This window comes from Ostrinia furnacalis, unplaced genomic scaffold (genome assembly GCF_004193835.3).
Source record: "Ostrinia furnacalis isolate ACB-3 unplaced genomic scaffold, ASM419383v2 OfSCF3952, whole genome shotgun sequence".
NCBI classification, from domain to species: domain Eukaryota; kingdom Metazoa; phylum Arthropoda; class Insecta; order Lepidoptera; family Crambidae; genus Ostrinia; species Ostrinia furnacalis.
Genome location: NW_021134191.1, coordinates 243,651 through 259,748, shown reverse-complemented (window position 1 = coordinate 259,748; position 16,098 = coordinate 243,651). Strand labels below are relative to the sequence as shown.

The window sequence follows — 16,098 nt, the reverse complement described above, 5'->3', positions numbered from 1 at the left end:
GTTACTTAAACTTACTTTTTAACAAATTGTAAAGCATTAATTTTAACCAATTTACTTAATTTACTCTTAGCTGTAAGAAGTCGTCGCAACATTTTAGTATTAATTAGTACATAAGTTACAAGGGTCCATTAAGGCTGTGTTGGCACTGTACATAAGTAATGTAAATAGCTTTCCTTATTTATATTGTAATTTACCTGCGTAATGTGTAAGATTAAGTACCTAAATTATAATGATAAATATACAGTAATATTGATTTAAGAAATATTATAATAAAATTGATAGTATTGTAATAGCATTTTTTATTTTTATTTAAAAACACTATTAAGTTCAAAACAGTAAAAATTTTAAGCTCTATGAATAAGTAAGTACGTAATTAAATATTACCTAAATGATTTCACATAAAATCACATAAATTACAACGACAATCACTTGAAACACAAATAAGATCAGAATAACTCACCAAACTACAATTTAGCTACGAATTGTATGTCAAAAGTATCACAATTTAACTATTTGTCGACGTTTTTTGTGTTTAATTCAACGTCGATTTTGATTCGGCTTTATCCGATTAATCGACATGGTGATATTTAATGTAGCTACTCCAAGTAATAAAATACAATGTCACATGGCTACAAAAAGAATCATCAATGCCGCTTCCAAATACGCCCAATAAATAGCCAAGACCTTTCAACTTTGGCAACAATCACACTTTTTAACCAAAACGAAAATTAAATAAGAGCGCAATCCAGTTTTACTTATAGACTAGCATTCAGCAACGAATTCAAAACGAAATCAACAAGTAACTTAGGATATTCTTTAGAAGAGAAACTTCCCAAATTCAAAGTATAGGCTTTGCCTTACAACGCGGTCCAGTTAACTGCGCACCGGGCAGCCGTGACGTCACATCAACGCTCTGGTGCGGACGGGGCGGACGCGGGGAAGTGTGGGGGTGAGTGAGAGGGAGAGTTGCATTCCAGCGAGGTGCGCAGTTAGCTCTATTGGGTTGAACCTGGTACTTAATTAATTTTCATGCGTTTTAAGCTGACGGAGTTCACAAAGGTTCCAAAGGTATACAAATACAAATTAACAGTTTACGTGGAGTTCGGACAAGGGTTCTTCATCATGCAAGAGACGAAGGGCGGCACGTCGCAGGCGCAGGTCGTGCACGCGTCGGCGGTGACCTCGTCTCCCACGCTTAGGGTCCGGTTGCCGAACACGCACTCCGAGTTTACTCCGCGCACGTTGAGACCACGGACCACGCGGGTGGTGGCCGATGCTAAAAACAAAGAAGAGAGCATATTAGATCGTCATGTTTCAGCCACTGCTGAATTACCTCCCCAAAAATTTCTACAACAAACAGTTCTACCCTGCCTGCAGAAAATATTGCAAAAATGCCCGCAAAATTGACAAGGGATACTGAAAAAGACATTTCATTCCGGCCCTGTAGCATTTCAGCTAAATGTAAAATATTTTATTTCTGAAATCAATAAGTTCAGTCAATGATATGTGTGCAAACAGTGACGTCACCGATTTCTTTAATAAATCTATGAGGAATCAGGACGTCTTGACAGCTCATAATAAAGGACCTTTGTCAATTGTCATTACCCAATTACGGGTATCTTACTCGTAGGTATGTCAATGTCTACGACGACACGTCGGCTTCTTTTGAGAGTCAATCGGTCGGTATTTACAAGAATCCCTGACAGAAACGTAATATTTATCGAGTAGAAAGTTTGCTGACACACCTGCTAGTTAAACGAAGTTTAAAGAGACCAAAACTCAAACTTACGGCAGGTGAAACCAATGGGGCACCTTCTCCTGTCCCCAACGAATACTGGAGCACAGTTATCCAAGAGCTTCTCCTGGTAGTGGATCTCGATCCCGCAGTTGATATCCCGGCAGTAGGCAGCATTGTCGGTGGTGCCGTTCCACTCGCCTGTGCAGATGCAGGTCTTGTGACTGTTCTTGGGCTCGAAAGACTCTCCCTCCATGTACGTCTTGCCATCCACTTCGCAAGTCTTCAGGCTGGCTATTGCGTCTTTGCCTAGAATATGATAGATAGGGCTTAGTTAGTAGAACTTAGATTTGGTTTTTTTATTCTAATACCTAAGGATGACTTCATGTAGTGTGTATCCTGCTCGTACTATCTATTATTTTATTCTTGAAATTGATTAAATTTCAATAAGTAGCAAACAGTTACAGACAAATACAAATTCTTTTTCAGTTTTCAGGGCACTTATCAACACATGGTCCTGTCCATGAATCAAATCTTAAGTGTAGATTCATAATAAGACATTTCAGGAAATTTCTTTTACTAAAGGCTTCTGAGTCACCCAGTATTAAGGTCGTGATTAATATGATCGTGTAGACAGCGTAGCGTTTCACATAATTCATTTTCATTCTTATGTTCGCAACTTGGAACAATCAATCTAACTAGCCCACATAATTTACTTACATGTCTCTACATCTATTGGGAACACATCTCTGTGTCAGGCAGGTTTTAATTAATTAATTGTAAGCCCCTGTGGGCGTATAGTACAGGATAATAAATGATGTTAAGATTTTGTTATATCACTTATCTATCTAGGACTACCGATGTCTACAAAATGATGTCAAACCACCTACGTGTTATTCGATTAGAAAAACAATGATTAATAGCTTGATATATATTTTTATGATGACATTAACGAGCACAATGAGACAATAGATCATTGGAGTATCCTGCAATAAAACGGTTACTGCCGCATCTGGCGTAAAAGGAATCAAACAGCGATTATTAGTCTAGTCAATATCAGATCAAACTTACTCATCACATATAATAAATCATGAGTAGGTATCTTCTAAGACAATATAATGAAATGACGAAAAGCTGTTAAAGGTTTCAAACTTTCGCGATTCTAAAATACCTACAACCTAAATTCTACACAGCTGAAACGTCAAGCTGTAAGTTCTCATTTACTACGTAAGCATGGACCTATAAAAAAAGGCGGACGGAACTCGAGCTACAACAAAACTGTGACGCAAAATTTTGGCGTTTGTCTATTGTGTGAGTGAATTTAGGGATGCCATGTTAGCCAAAACATTTTACCCATTTATTTTAAGAAAAACATAGATCGGCAGATGTTACTTGGAAATGTAGACAGAATTATTCCGTGCCATTTTAAAAGGATGAAAGGTGTATGCGTTGAGGTAGGCGCGAAATTTTCAATGTTCAAATTTTCTTACATTGTTTGCAAGTCAGTGTGTCAGGGTATGTACATAATGTTGATCAAAAATGATTCACGCAGTTACAAATTACGAATCTTGTGTACATTATAATCATAATCTTATGCATCATCAATATATTATTATTATCTCTGATAGATTTTTTTTAACATACAACCTGACACTGACTTGCAATCAATGTAAGAAAATTTGAATTTCGCAGTTCCACATTTTTGGGAAGGATCAAATTTACCCATGAAAATATATCCCATCAAAACACAATTATTATGATAAATTATTTTATTGCTATAGTATGCGTAATACATAACTAAAAAGTCCTAAAATCATTATTAATTTCCCATATTTCGGGTAATTTTCCCACGTAAATAACTGAGAACACTGGTCTTTGACGTATTATTTTTTCGAGTGAATGACGTTTGATTTCAATTAATTTCAATATTTTAATGTCGGGAAATAAGTGATTGGATTATTATTTTGCCTGTGAAATGTGATTCCTTAATTTTTGTTTGTTCGAACAGAACGGTTTTTACACAATTTCATCACACAAGACATGTCGTATTCGTGTTGTTTTTTCGCTGCATAAATGTGTCAACTGTGTGAAGTTTTCACTCGAAGTGGTGTAACAGGGTGTGAATGTGTGCGTGCCGGCCTGTACGTACAGGCAAGCTGGTGTATCCTAATGTCACAGTATTTTGTTGATGAGAATCCGTCCGACTTTTTTTATAGGTCCATGCGTAAGTAATAAAATGTTGCGTTTGAGACCCTTTACTCTCAGTTTTAAAGGTTGCTGTAAACCTAAGACCTAGTAAAATAAGACCTCTACGGTTACAACTTCTTTACATGTCCTGGATTACATTATATTCGAAGTCTCCTTCCCAATATATGTATTAATTTGCATATTACAGATGCCTCCTTTGTAGCAATATAAACTCTATAACATTTACCTGCTCACAACCCACTGAACATTATCTGGTGCAACCAAATAACACCTTATAGTTATAGTCAGTACCAGTGCACTAAACTTTCTCTAGACGAACACCTCAGTCTTACCACAAACATTGCCGGTGCTGCAGCAAGACTCCAGCTCGTATGTGCTGATGCACTGCTGCAGGTCTCTATAGAACGCCTCAACGCAGTGCAGCCCTGCGCACTCAAAACGAGAATCGCGGCCACGGTGCACCAGCAGGCTTGAGATCATGGGACACACCTCGGTCAGTCTTACCACAAACATTGCCGGTGCTGCAGCAAGACTCCAGCTCGTATGTCCTGACGCACTGCTGCAGGTCCCCGTTGAAGACTTCCACGCAGTCCAGCGCCGCGCACTCGAAGCGAGGCTCCCCGGCCACTGTGCAGCGGCAGGCCTGGGAGCAGGGGTTATTGATCAGCGCCTGGGGGATGGTCGACCGGTCGCCGTAGGGAACGCCCCTGGAATCAGACGGTAAAATTAAGTGAAACGTGACGCAACAGAGGGAGAGCTATAAGAACTTATAGTAGTTTGAAGTGCACAAATTACTACCCGATAACCTCATTCCAGCAAGGCTGAATTTTACTTGTATTAGGAGAGGGTGCCATAATAGTTCAACGGTCAATGAGGATCCAATTTGTGATCCTTCCTACTCAGCCTTGTATTGTAAGCAGATTTTGTATCATAACGGTTTTGTAGTGAAATTACGAAGTTACTTCAGGAATAAACCACGTGATAGTTTAGTTTTTTGAGTAGCTTGAATGATAGCGTCATACATTTTATATGCGGGCCAGGTGACACTGAAAAAAAGAAAAAAGAATCTCATTTCCATGAGTTTAATGCTACTGTTATTTATTTTTGGAAAACATACAGTTACAATATAATTTAACTCAGTTGCAAAAGGTGTCCGAATTACAATATCGTCAGGTAGAATATAAAGACACTACCTATTAGACATACGTTAAAAATCGTAGTAATAATAATAATAAACAATAATAAACAATTTATTTCATAACAATGGGTACATTACAATGTTAGTGACCGTAGCTCCCTTTTAAGCTAATGAGCCTGTATCAGGGAGCAAACGCTCTTCCATTAATTTATTCATACTATAGTAGAGGATGTACAGTTATAAAATAATATTATTCTGAACATATTAACTTGTTTTTTTTTAAGTTTTTTTAAGTTTAATTTTAAAGTTACACTATAAGAATCATAAGCAGTTACTCTAATATAAAAAGAAGCTAAATTATAAATTTAAAGAATTAACACATCAGCTAACAGGTCTATTATCCTATTTTTTGTGTGTGTGTGTGTGTGTGTGTGTGTGTGTGTGTGTGTGTGTGTGTGTGTGTGTGTGTGTGTGTGTGTGTGTGTGTGTGTGTGTGTGTGTGTGTGTGTGTGTGTGTGTGTGTGTGTGTGTGTGTGTGTGTGTGTGTGTGTGTGTGTGTGTGTGTGTGTGTGTGTGTGTGTGTGTGTGTGTGTGTGTGTGTGTGTGTGTGTGTGTGTGTGTGTGTGTGTGTGTGTGTGTGTGTGTGTGTGTGTGTGTGTGTGTGTGTGTGTGTGTGTGTGTGTGTGTGTGTGTGTGTGTGTGTGTGTGTGTGTGTGTGTGTGTGTGTGTGTGTGTGTGTGTGTGTGTGTGTGTGTGTGTGTGTGTGTGTGTGTGTGTGTGTGTGTGTGTGTGTGTGTGTGTGTGTGTGTGTGTGTGTGTGTGTGTGTGTGTGTGTGTGTGTGTGTGTGTGTGTGTGTGTGTGTGTGTGTGTGTGTGTGTGTGTGTGTGTGTGTGTGTGTGTGTGTGTGTGTGTGTGTGTGTGTGTGTGTGTGTGTGTGTGTGTGTGTGTGTGTGTGTGTGTGTGTGTGTGTGTGTGTGTGTGTGTGTGTGTGTGTGTGTGTGTGTGTGTGTGTGTGTGTGTATGTGTGTGTGCATGTGTGAGTGGGTGTGTGTTAGTGTGTATAATATGTTTTCGTTACTATTGAGTAAAACATCTTTAATAACAAAAACTTCCTTTTCCCAAAGTCGTCTGTCTGTGTGCTGACCCTGACCTCGTGTTCCGAGAAATGTCCGAGATTTTGCACCGGAACGCGAACAGTTCACAAAAAGAGGCGACCTCCAGCCATGACCAAATGCCACGACCTTCAGGTACTTGAGATGACACATATTACCTTATTATTTGGCAACAAAAATACCTAGAAATCGCTAACCGGTCAGTCTGGTGGAGTTGCGTAAATAAACTTTGATTTTATAAACAGATATGAATAGTTTATGGTTTGCACATAATGCCAATAATGCTTAGTAACTTTGAAAAAAAAATGCATTTTATTCAGAGAGACCTCCGGACATATTTTTATAAATGTCACATTATTCAAAAAGTAGAGAAATCAACCGTGCTAAGCTGGGCGGGGTCACAAGTTAGACGACAAGTCTGGATTTTGTAATTAATGAGTTATTGGCTGAGTAGAAAGTTTTCATAAATCTAAACAAAGTTACATAAATCTTTGTAGAGACGAAAGCGCGAGAACCAATATTGAATCTAACTTTCCAAAGTTGTTTGGAGAGAACTTAATTAATCCTTCACACTTTAATGAACAAACTTTGTTACTGTATTAACACCTATACCTACCTACATGACCAAATTAAGCTTGGGTTACTTGATTAAAGGTGTAGCAAGGATATACGTACACCAACCTATAACTAACATAAGCTAAATCTTCTTCATAATAATTTATTGTCAGCTTAATTATTTAAAGCTTCTTAGACTTTTAAGCAAAAAGGTAAAGGCATGCATCTAGCAAAGAAGAACTAGGACTTTAATACCAATCAATGTATAGAGTAGGACCAATTGTTTTACTTCCCAGAAGGTCCTATAAGTTTTGATTTGTTCAGTGGTGGATTTACCAGTAAGCTTTCCAGTATGGGACTGGAAATTATTGTGGCTTATTATTTTAAGCTACTTTACCTGTAATAGCACATGGAGGGGTCAGGATGTAGGTCAGGGCACTGGAAGGCGTCAGGGCACGCGGTGGAGTTGTCAGGTCGCGGCAGCGGGGTGCAGCCCAACTCCATGTAGAAGCCCGCCATGTCACACTCGCCGGCCATGTCACTCCACGCGCTGCCTAACGCTGGAACAATAAATAAATAAAAATAAACAATCTATAAAAGCGAAAGGTCACTGATTGACTTACTCACTCATCACGAAATCTCTGAAACTGCATGTGCTAGGAGTCTCAAATTTTGCATGGGGGTTCCTTTTAGAACTCTCCACCCCTAAGGGGGTAAAACGGGATCCAAGCGTGCGGCCGTTAGTATTTTATATGTGTGTGAGAACATTCATACTAATTTTACACATTTTTATGGGTCAAGTGACTGTTAAAAAAATGAAAAATCCCTATTGATTTCATTGTGATTTGTTTCGTCTCTAACGCAACTCTTTCACGACTCTCTTTATAAGAATCATCATCATTAACCTATAGCGGGCCAATGCTCTACATAGATAGGCCTTTTACGCTCTATTTTATCCTGCCTTTCGCTTGTCGCATCCAATTTTCAGAAGTTGGCAAAAGAAATGGCTTTTAGCCACCTAGCTGGCTGTATAATAACTATGAAGGTACTCAATAAATAGGTAGTCTTGCTTAATACATATGCATGCGCTAAGAGGTTATATTTGGTAGCTACCTATATATTTTATTTCCGTCCGTATTTCTAAAACGTTATTTTTTAACAAAATTGCATGCGGGCTGACTTGCGTAAAATTACAAGATAACCTTAGTTTCACCCAAGATACATGAATGACGCCAACCACGAAGGTTTTTCGAGGACGGGTAAGTAATTGCTTTTATAGATACCACACCTACCTGTATAGCAATTTTAGTATTAAAACACATATTTGTATTCATAAATCAAGAAAGTATACTTGATCTACCTATTGATATGGTAGGTAGAAAGATTTTCATATAAACTAGATCTACCTATCGTTTCCTGTTTGCTAGAAGTGTTCAAGAACATTTCAAAGGTCTCATAATTTGCATGCGATATGTTACCATAGTATAATTTTCTTTGATTGACCTAGAACTCGATTATGAACTAGCGTAGATAATAACAGTCAATGCACCTTGATACGAGTACGATAACAACTTTTTATCCGAAATGAGAAAATCTCATTTGAACTTCTAGCTAGCGTATGTTGTAGAATACTTCTTACATAACCTAGCTACACTATCTATACCTACGATCTTACTTACGATAGGTTAGCATGGTGAATTACAGTAGGTAGAGCTTTACGATAGGTTAGCATGGTTAGTAATACTTACAGTAGGTAGAGCTAAGTACCTTTATTTCTTGTAAAACTAAATTATATAAATGCAACTCAATAAATATATTGAGTCAGAAGAATCAGTACTCTTATCTATCTGTAGATAGGTACAGATATTCTTAAGATTAGTAGAGTAGTAGTTAGGCACTTGATCTTGATAAATGAAGTTATGAGACAAACCTCTTGTAAAATAGGTATCTATGTCTTGCACATGGTTGCAGATAAATCATTATCACGAGTGTTGTGCTGGTCTACCCGAGCAGAAAAACGATTTCGGCTTTTGAGACACAGTATTGGGAAGCAGATAGAAGACGAAACTACAGTAGGATAGGATCTAAGATTTCTTAAATCTTGGAATAGAAGATTCCATAATCGGGCATTTTTTTTCGGTGAATCAAAAGTAGTGGTATATATTAACGTCTTGCTCACTACCTACTTCACCAACTCATATCTATAAATTAAGTACTGTAATCAAAACCACAGGCAGTGTTGAAATCAAACAATGCGTGTCAACATCATTGTGGTAAGTCTTGTGTTATAACTGCAGGCTTTATTTAAGTTTCAATGTAAATATGATTAAGGGGAATGTTTATTTAGATATTATACATAAAGCTGTTATAAAGAGCTTTTATTTTCACTGAAAAAAGATCCATTAATTTTCTCTAATTGATAAAATTACGCTCAATTTCTTTAACGCCCGTATTCACAAACGATGCTTGCTTAAGTGAAGCAGCAAATCGAACGCACAGCGTTGAATAAAGCTCTGCTAGCTTGTTATAGAGCTTCTGTCTGCTCTGGTTCGTGTATCACCCTGTGCGTCCACGCGCACTGTGAGACCTCATAGTAATGTTTGTGAATACGGACGTTAGTTTTCTACTCAGTTTAACTTGGTAAGTAGCTACTTAAACTTAGCTAAGTTGTATGTTTAGACACTCAAACTGAACCGTAAAATAGAGCTTATCGATGTAGACCTACCTATTGTGTTGTCATACTTGGTCATGGTCTACTTTTAGTCTAGTTGCATACCTATTCGTATTAATTTATTGTCTTTTAAACCTTTTGCTGACAATTAGTAGGCCTTTTTAGTGGGTAAGATAAGGAACAGGTACTTGGGGGAAAGTTACAGTCATGTAATCATGTTAAAGGTACCTATAAATAAATAGGGCAATTAATAGGGCATACTCAGCAGTTCAACTGGTTGTTAATAAGTTTCCGCTTGTACAACTCTTTGCTATAGATAATAATGTAAAATAATGACAGCCTTTTTGCGAACTTGTATCTTCAATGTGTAGTTATTTAAAGTTAACTATCTATTGTGCCTGTAAACCTTCATTAGTGCATCAATCCACGTAAAAAGCTTAAGCTGTGAAAAACTAAGTTTTCCTAAACTAAAATGCATTTCCGTTCAAAAAACTTACTTAGCGCCACAAAATAGACCACAGCCTTCATGGTTGAACGGGTTTGAACACTGTCCATCCGAATTCTAACTGACACTTCACCGCACTGTTTAACCGAGGGTTTTAAATTAAATTAAATGTTTTAAAACACGGGGTTTGTTTTATCAGCCGTGCGCTAGCTACCACTGTTCGCACCTGAATGGCCACGGTTAAAATCTTAAGGCGTACGCGCACCTTGCTTGCGTACTAATGATTATTTCTGTTGTTTGTTTTTGTTTATGTTATGACATCACGTTGAACTTTCGTAGAATGATCGAAAGCGAAGCGATAATTAGAAATATTGTAATATTAATTAATAAATGTAAATTATAATTGGAAAATAAAATAAAAAAGATGATTTAGAGCCGATTTTCACGGTGATTCTATAATATTGTATTATCAGTATTAGATTATAATATGGTTTTAATGGCTATGTGATGACAATAGCCTAACATTTGTTATGGATTACAATGCGATAAAGTTAATTAGAGCGTTAAATCAAAACTGAGTAAGCTGGTAAAAATATAAATAAACACACAATTTAGTATGAAATATCTTTTTTTGCTTCCAAACTGCAATCAAACCTTTCTATGCTAGTAAAATATATCTAAATAAATACATTTTTGGTTATAGCTTTAATATTTGCGAAATATCAATCATTTATAATGTCAATATCTGCAAAATAACGAAATAGCTAACCTAGCCATGGCGATTATGCTCTAGAAGTTAAAGTCAAGTATGTAGTAATTTGATCACGACATTGTAGTAATTGTGGGGTAAAAATAACTTAAATTACAAAAGAACAAGGGCCTCGTATTCCGCGGAGCTTCTGTCTTCGCCGTCGAAGGGGTAGTAGCAGACGCCGTGGCTGGGGTGGATCTGGAAAGACGAAATATGGAATTAAGATAGACTCTACAATTTTTTTGGATCACTAATCAAAGTTACCTACTGTCTTGCTACAACTCTGTACAAATAAATAGAGAGCAATATGACATCATAAATTAAATTGAATGTCATCATTTAGTAAACGTATTATCTGTTTAATTAACTGATCACCTATTCATGGTACAAATTGACTGACAAAATCGTAACAATGTAACCTATCGAAGTTAGATCGCACATCCCGTTTCAAAAATAGCATAATCACTAAGCACTAATCCTAAAATTGGCGCAGATTCGTATGCCTATAGTTAAATAAATAAATATCTTTAGACAATTTCACGCAGTGCTAACTAGCCCCAAAGTAAGCAATTAATATGCTTGTGTTATGGGTGCTATCTGATTTAGAATTCGAATGCTTTAAATACCTCTTCTGCATCTAATCACAGAGAGTCACAGTCTCGCAGTGGTTAAATGGAGTGATGGAAATTATTCTCTATATTTGAAGTGGTATACCTTTCCGGGAGTGGTGCACCCGTCGTGGGTGACCCTGCCGTAGTAGAGCTTCTCTCCGGAGTCGGTGGAGCCGGCGGGCACGGCGCCGGGCGGCACCTCGCCGTTGGTGCTGAACTGCCACGAGAACATCGACGGGACCAGCACCTGGACACGGACAATTGGGTTAAAGAGGGATCGATGAGATCTTAGAGACTTTCTCCCGATATATGACCACTGACCAGCTCCTGAACATAACATTTATTGGTTGATGTGGGATTTCCGAGGCTCTCCCTCCAGAAGCACAAGATCTTCTTGCTAAAGTTTGAAGTGTTCTTGAGGTGAATGCTACGAGTTTCACAGTTATGCGGCTAAGAGATAGTAAACTAATTCTGAGTTCTTTTATAGGGGCTTTTCACTGCTAGAAGTGCGGGACCTGCTAACCAAAGACTGAAGTTTCCTTAAGGTGAATGCTACGAGTTTCATGCCCGTTTTCACCATCAATCTCCAATTTTTAAGTCACCCCTGGTGGTAACAAATAACAGGAATTTTGATTTCAAAGGGGTCACTTAAAAATTAGGGATTGATGGTGAAAACGGGACTCAGGTTCCCAAAATATAATTCCCTAAATTTCCTAAAGTGATTACTTATTCTATCATTGCTTATTAATAAATTATGTGCTCTTATCACGTGAGAAAATCATTGTTATTTATGTGGAAAATAAGTATGTACTTAGACCGTACCTAAATCCGACCTGTCTGGCATCATAATTGATCGATTGACAAAAGTACGGATAAAAAGAAACTGCATTCAACAGCCGACTCACACCATGTCTCCGTTTTACTGTTCCGTTTTATCGTGTACGTGTTTACTCCATTATACAGAATACTATGTCATGTGTGAAGTCGCTCATACAACTACATACGCCATCGATGACAAAAAACGTACACGATAAAATGGAACACTAAAACGGAGACATGTGTGAACCGGCCGTTAAAAAGCAATACGACTCTTTTTTTTTAAATAATGTGCCTTGACTGGATTATTATTTTCATTAACTACCTATGTTATAAAAAAATAAATCCCCAAGCCCAGTTTTCCTGTATGTCAAAATTTCTTGTGCCTCTCACCTCGAACTGGTCAACCAGAATCTCTTCACCAGCGTGGCCGATGTAGCACGCGTTCTTGCTGGGGATGACCTTAGCTGGCATCACCCAGCCCTCGTGGTGCGCACGCCCAGCAAAGATGGCGTCTCCATCGACGTCGGTGCCCACGCGCAGCGCACCTGGAGGGATGCTGTTCTGGCTCAAGCAAGCCGGGACCCACTTGTATGTACCTGGAAATTAGGATTTTAAATTAGTAAATTGGTCTTTTTGTCTGTAAACAATAACGAGCAATATGAACGAAAAAGAAGTTTATGAAAATTTCTGGGACGGCTTTGTTTTTATTAAAAAATGCTTTTTCTTTTCTTCTCTTTCATCACTACCTCGCGATATACAGGGTGTCAAGCTGAAGCCCAAGGCTCTACCTTGGGCTTCAGCTTGACACTTTTTGGGACACTCTGTATGACCGTTTGCAGGGTTAAATAAAGAATACTCATAATGAAATGAGTTAATAAACTTATGAAAATGGGAGCTAATAAATGTAGGGGGAGTAAAAGGGTAATTTAAATTTTTGAATTTGATTAAGATTCCTACAATGCGGCCTAGACTTTAAGTTGTAACTTAACTTTTATAAGACAACACAACAAGCTTTGGCCAAAACTCTTTAGGGTGTTAGTTTGCTATAACTTACACAAATAAATTCCATAGCTATTTATTAGTCAGTTAATATTATTTTAAAACCGGTAGAAATTGTAGAGCTCTTCGTTTAATTTAATTCAGAGGTTACAGTCCTGAAAATTTTATTTTAAAGTTATTTATTGATGACTTAAGATTAAGTTAAGATCTTATTGCCTAAAAGTAAGTCTGGATAGCTAACCTTAAAGAGATTTGGCTCAACTTTGGCAAACGATGTTAGGGAAGCTACATGTTAGAGATAACACCTTTCTAAAAGCGATGAACAAAGAATAGAGACTTTATGTAAACCTACTTAGTTATTACACAAAACTTGTAAAACTTATAAACTATTTTTCCACTATTTGCCACACACAAAACATTTTATCGAAAAGTGATTAATTTTCGTATTATCCGGGTCAAACTAATGGCATTTTAAAATTGATTAATTTTATCAGGGCCTGCCCTAAGCTGTATCGCAAATAAATACAAAATAATTGTAATCAAGACAAATATAGAAAAAACGAGTTTCATAAGAATGAAACTTTACGAAGAAGGTGTCCTGAAATGTTGTTTTATACCCTAAAATATATATTTTTTAAATAATGTATGGGTATTCCATAATTTATAGAACCAATAGATGACTGAATGAACACATATGCGTCTCTAGAAGGTGTTATCTCTTATTCACCATCCAGACTTACTATATGGCAGCTCGACAGTTTCCCCTGGCAATTCTGGGACCACCTCGGTGGGTTGCTCCACGACTTGGACGTCGGAGGGGGGAGGGACAGGGTAGGGGTAGAAGTAGGCCGGGTGCATGGGGTAGAATACGACCCCAGGGGCCGGATACATGTGTGGGGGGTGACCTGGCGGGCCGGGCGGTCCACCGGGGTAGCCTGGCGGCGGAGGCTGCCCAAACCCATAATACGGACGTCCTGTGTATTTTATACAGTTTTAGAATATTCATAATATGCAGGGAGTTTAAGGAGAAACATTAAAAACTGAGAGCAGTGGCTGAGTACAGAAAGTATACTTATTTGATTCAAGACAGTAAAATATGATGTTTCTTTTTCTACTTGAGTTTTAGACCACTTTTTTCCGTTAAAAATAATAAATTCCTTTCGTACCTTCTATAAGGAATTAAAAAGTCTGATAAATCGCGTATTAACCAGGCACTCAGTTAAAATTCGGTGACTGGGGTAAATTAAGACTTGAGTGTCTCTGTAAATAGAAGTCCTACCTGTAATAAGTACTTAATGACGTTCGTTGCACTTGTGACAATACTTGGCTTGAATGTTTGTTTAACAGCTCATTGTTTATTGCGACGATTGTCCTCTTAAGAGTTAAAGCTGCCTAGCACGTTAATGTAGAGATACTCACCAAGATACAAAATGCACATAAAGTAGGTAAAGTAACAAGGCTTCAGCATTCAGGTCTTCAGATGTTATAGCAAGGCTAATAATTAAGGTAGTGTTCTTTTAAAACGTAAACAAATAGCCTGGTTTCATAGACTATAAAATAGATGTAGACATCTAAAATTGTAAGAATGCGATTGAGCAAGATTAAAAAGGTATTCGAACTTTTCACGCTTATTATAACATATTAACTATAACATTTTATTCACCTTCATAATGTGTTACAGTAATCTTTATGGATTAATCATTATTAACTGCTGTCATTTGTCACAGTTTAGGTATTTGTTACTTAGCTGATAAACATACTCGTACCTATCTACAAAAATGCGATTAGTTGATTTTGTTTTCCACGAATTTTTCATGGCGATTGGATAAACGTATCTACTTATTAGGTGTGTAAAAATAGATAGGTAAACATTATCATTGCGATGATTACCTCGCTCATATAATTTGATATGCACAAGACGATAGTCGTAATCGTACAGATAGAGTCGAAAAAGTGGAAAACATTTTGTCGTGAAATGGTTCCTACGATTGATTACACTATCGAATTTCAGACTAAAATAGATATCCTGAAAATTGATAAACATCACTTGATATCTAAAAAATCTAACATAATTAAGTTTTAGGCATATTATTTCCAATTTTAATTGTTTCTAAAATGCGAAATAAATGCTCTGTATTTGTATATTGTTCGGGGTAAGAAATTGATTTTCTAGGCAAAACACTACGTTAAATAGAGTGGCCAAAACAAATTTTAAAAAATCATGATTTTACGATTTCAAGATTGAAAATCTCTGTTATTCTACTTGGTTATTGTGAGAATTGAAAAGGAGTAGACCAAGGCAATATATTACTAATGCAGAATTCATGTAAGTACCTACCTAACTACTTAGTTGCTCGTGTCTAATAATTTACATGAAAATGCTCTACATCTGTCTTGTGTAGAGAGAAAAATCCTATCTTTTGAGAACTACTAAGTACCTACAAAAACACTGTAAGTAGAAAAGTAGTTTAGAAAAGAAGCCAACAGATTCAAAGGTTTTAAGCACACACAATATCAATTAAAAACTTTTATGATTCCTACTATTTTAAACAACGATTAATTAGTTAGTACAGCGGTATGGTGCATGCATTTATTCTGCTACGTAAAACAAAGAATTTGGTTAATTAATGAGCAAGACACGTCGAAAGATGGAAATTCAGTGTTTTCATTATAAATAAGTTACTGAAATCATGCAAATACTGAAACAATTAACATTCTTGCGAAACTACATCACACGTCGCTGTGGCCACGTACATTTTCTAGCACTTTCAGGTTATCATGCACTCTTATCAACGTTATCAACTCACCTGCCATGTTGTCTCGCTGTGATCTGCAAACAAACTGACACACAGACACACCTCACTACAATTTTATGTTAGCCATTCGCAAACGTGACTTGACACTCGGTGAAGTTTGGAGCTACGATAATGTTAATACATTTTGACTGTAAACGTTGAATTTTATATGGAAGTGGCGCCATCCTCCAAGTGTCTACTTTAATTTGTTAAACGAAAGAAATCAAGAGTTAATAATCAGCATTACGTTAGTACCAA

The 16,098-nt window shown here is 37.2% G+C and overlaps 2 protein-coding genes across 4 annotated transcripts; both read right to left on the bottom strand.

Annotated features, from left to right (window-relative positions):
* Positions 1–72: 72 nt before the first annotated feature.
* On the bottom strand, positions 73–10,155 carry LOC114358441 (uncharacterized). Of its 2 annotated transcripts, XM_028312410.1 has the most exons (6): positions 9,918–10,150; positions 7,147–7,309; positions 4,489–4,650; positions 4,276–4,316; positions 1,790–2,044; positions 73–1,276 (listed from the first exon to the last, which is right to left on the bottom strand). In XM_028312410.1, the coding sequence occupies exons 1-6, from the start codon at positions 9,973–9,975 to the stop codon at positions 1,092–1,094; spliced, it is 864 nt and encodes a 287-aa protein (XP_028168211.1). In that variant the 5' UTR covers positions 9,976–10,150; the 3' UTR covers positions 73–1,091. The 2 variants fall into 2 exon arrangements, with proteins under 2 accessions (XP_028168211.1, XP_028168212.1); XM_028312411.1 differs by lacking the exon at positions 4,276–4,316 and having other exon boundaries at positions 4,448–4,650; positions 9,918–10,155.
* Positions 10,156–10,475: 320 nt separating this feature from the next.
* LOC114358442 (uncharacterized) lies at positions 10,476–15,953 on the bottom strand. Of its 2 annotated transcripts, XM_028312412.1 has the most exons (5): positions 15,853–15,943; positions 13,786–14,019; positions 12,437–12,642; positions 11,331–11,474; positions 10,476–10,814 (listed from the first exon to the last, which is right to left on the bottom strand). In XM_028312412.1, the coding sequence occupies exons 1-5, from the start codon at positions 15,857–15,859 to the stop codon at positions 10,728–10,730; spliced, it is 678 nt and encodes a 225-aa protein (XP_028168213.1). In that variant the 5' UTR covers positions 15,860–15,943; the 3' UTR covers positions 10,476–10,727. The 2 variants fall into 2 exon arrangements, with proteins under 2 accessions (XP_028168213.1, XP_028168214.1); XM_028312413.1 differs by lacking the exon at positions 13,786–14,019 and having other exon boundaries at positions 15,853–15,953.
* Positions 15,954–16,098: the final 145 nt, after the last annotated feature.

Excerpts from the sequence above, each read along its gene's own strand:
- LOC114358442 (XM_028312412.1), bottom strand. Across the intron at positions 11,475-12,436 it reads TTCTGGTTGACCAGTTCGAG|GTGCTGGTCCCGTCGATGTT; the intron begins GTGAGAGGCACA and ends GTCCGTGTCCAG. Across the intron at positions 10,815-11,330 it reads GGTGCACCACTCCCGGAAAG|ATCCACCCCAGCCACGGCGT; the intron begins GTATACCACTTC and ends TCGTCTTTCCAG.
- LOC114358441 (XM_028312411.1), bottom strand. The coding sequence starts at position 9,975 with ATGGACAGTGTTCAAACCCGTTCAACCATGAAGGCTGTGGTCTATTTT. Across the intron at positions 2,045-4,447 it reads CAGCACCGGCAATGTTTGTG|GCAAAGACGCAATAGCCAGC; the intron begins GTAAGACTGACC and ends ATCATATTCTAG. Across the intron at positions 1,277-1,789 it reads CCCCATTGGTTTCACCTGCC|CATCGGCCACCACCCGCGTG; the intron begins GTAAGTTTGAGT and ends CTTTGTTTTTAG.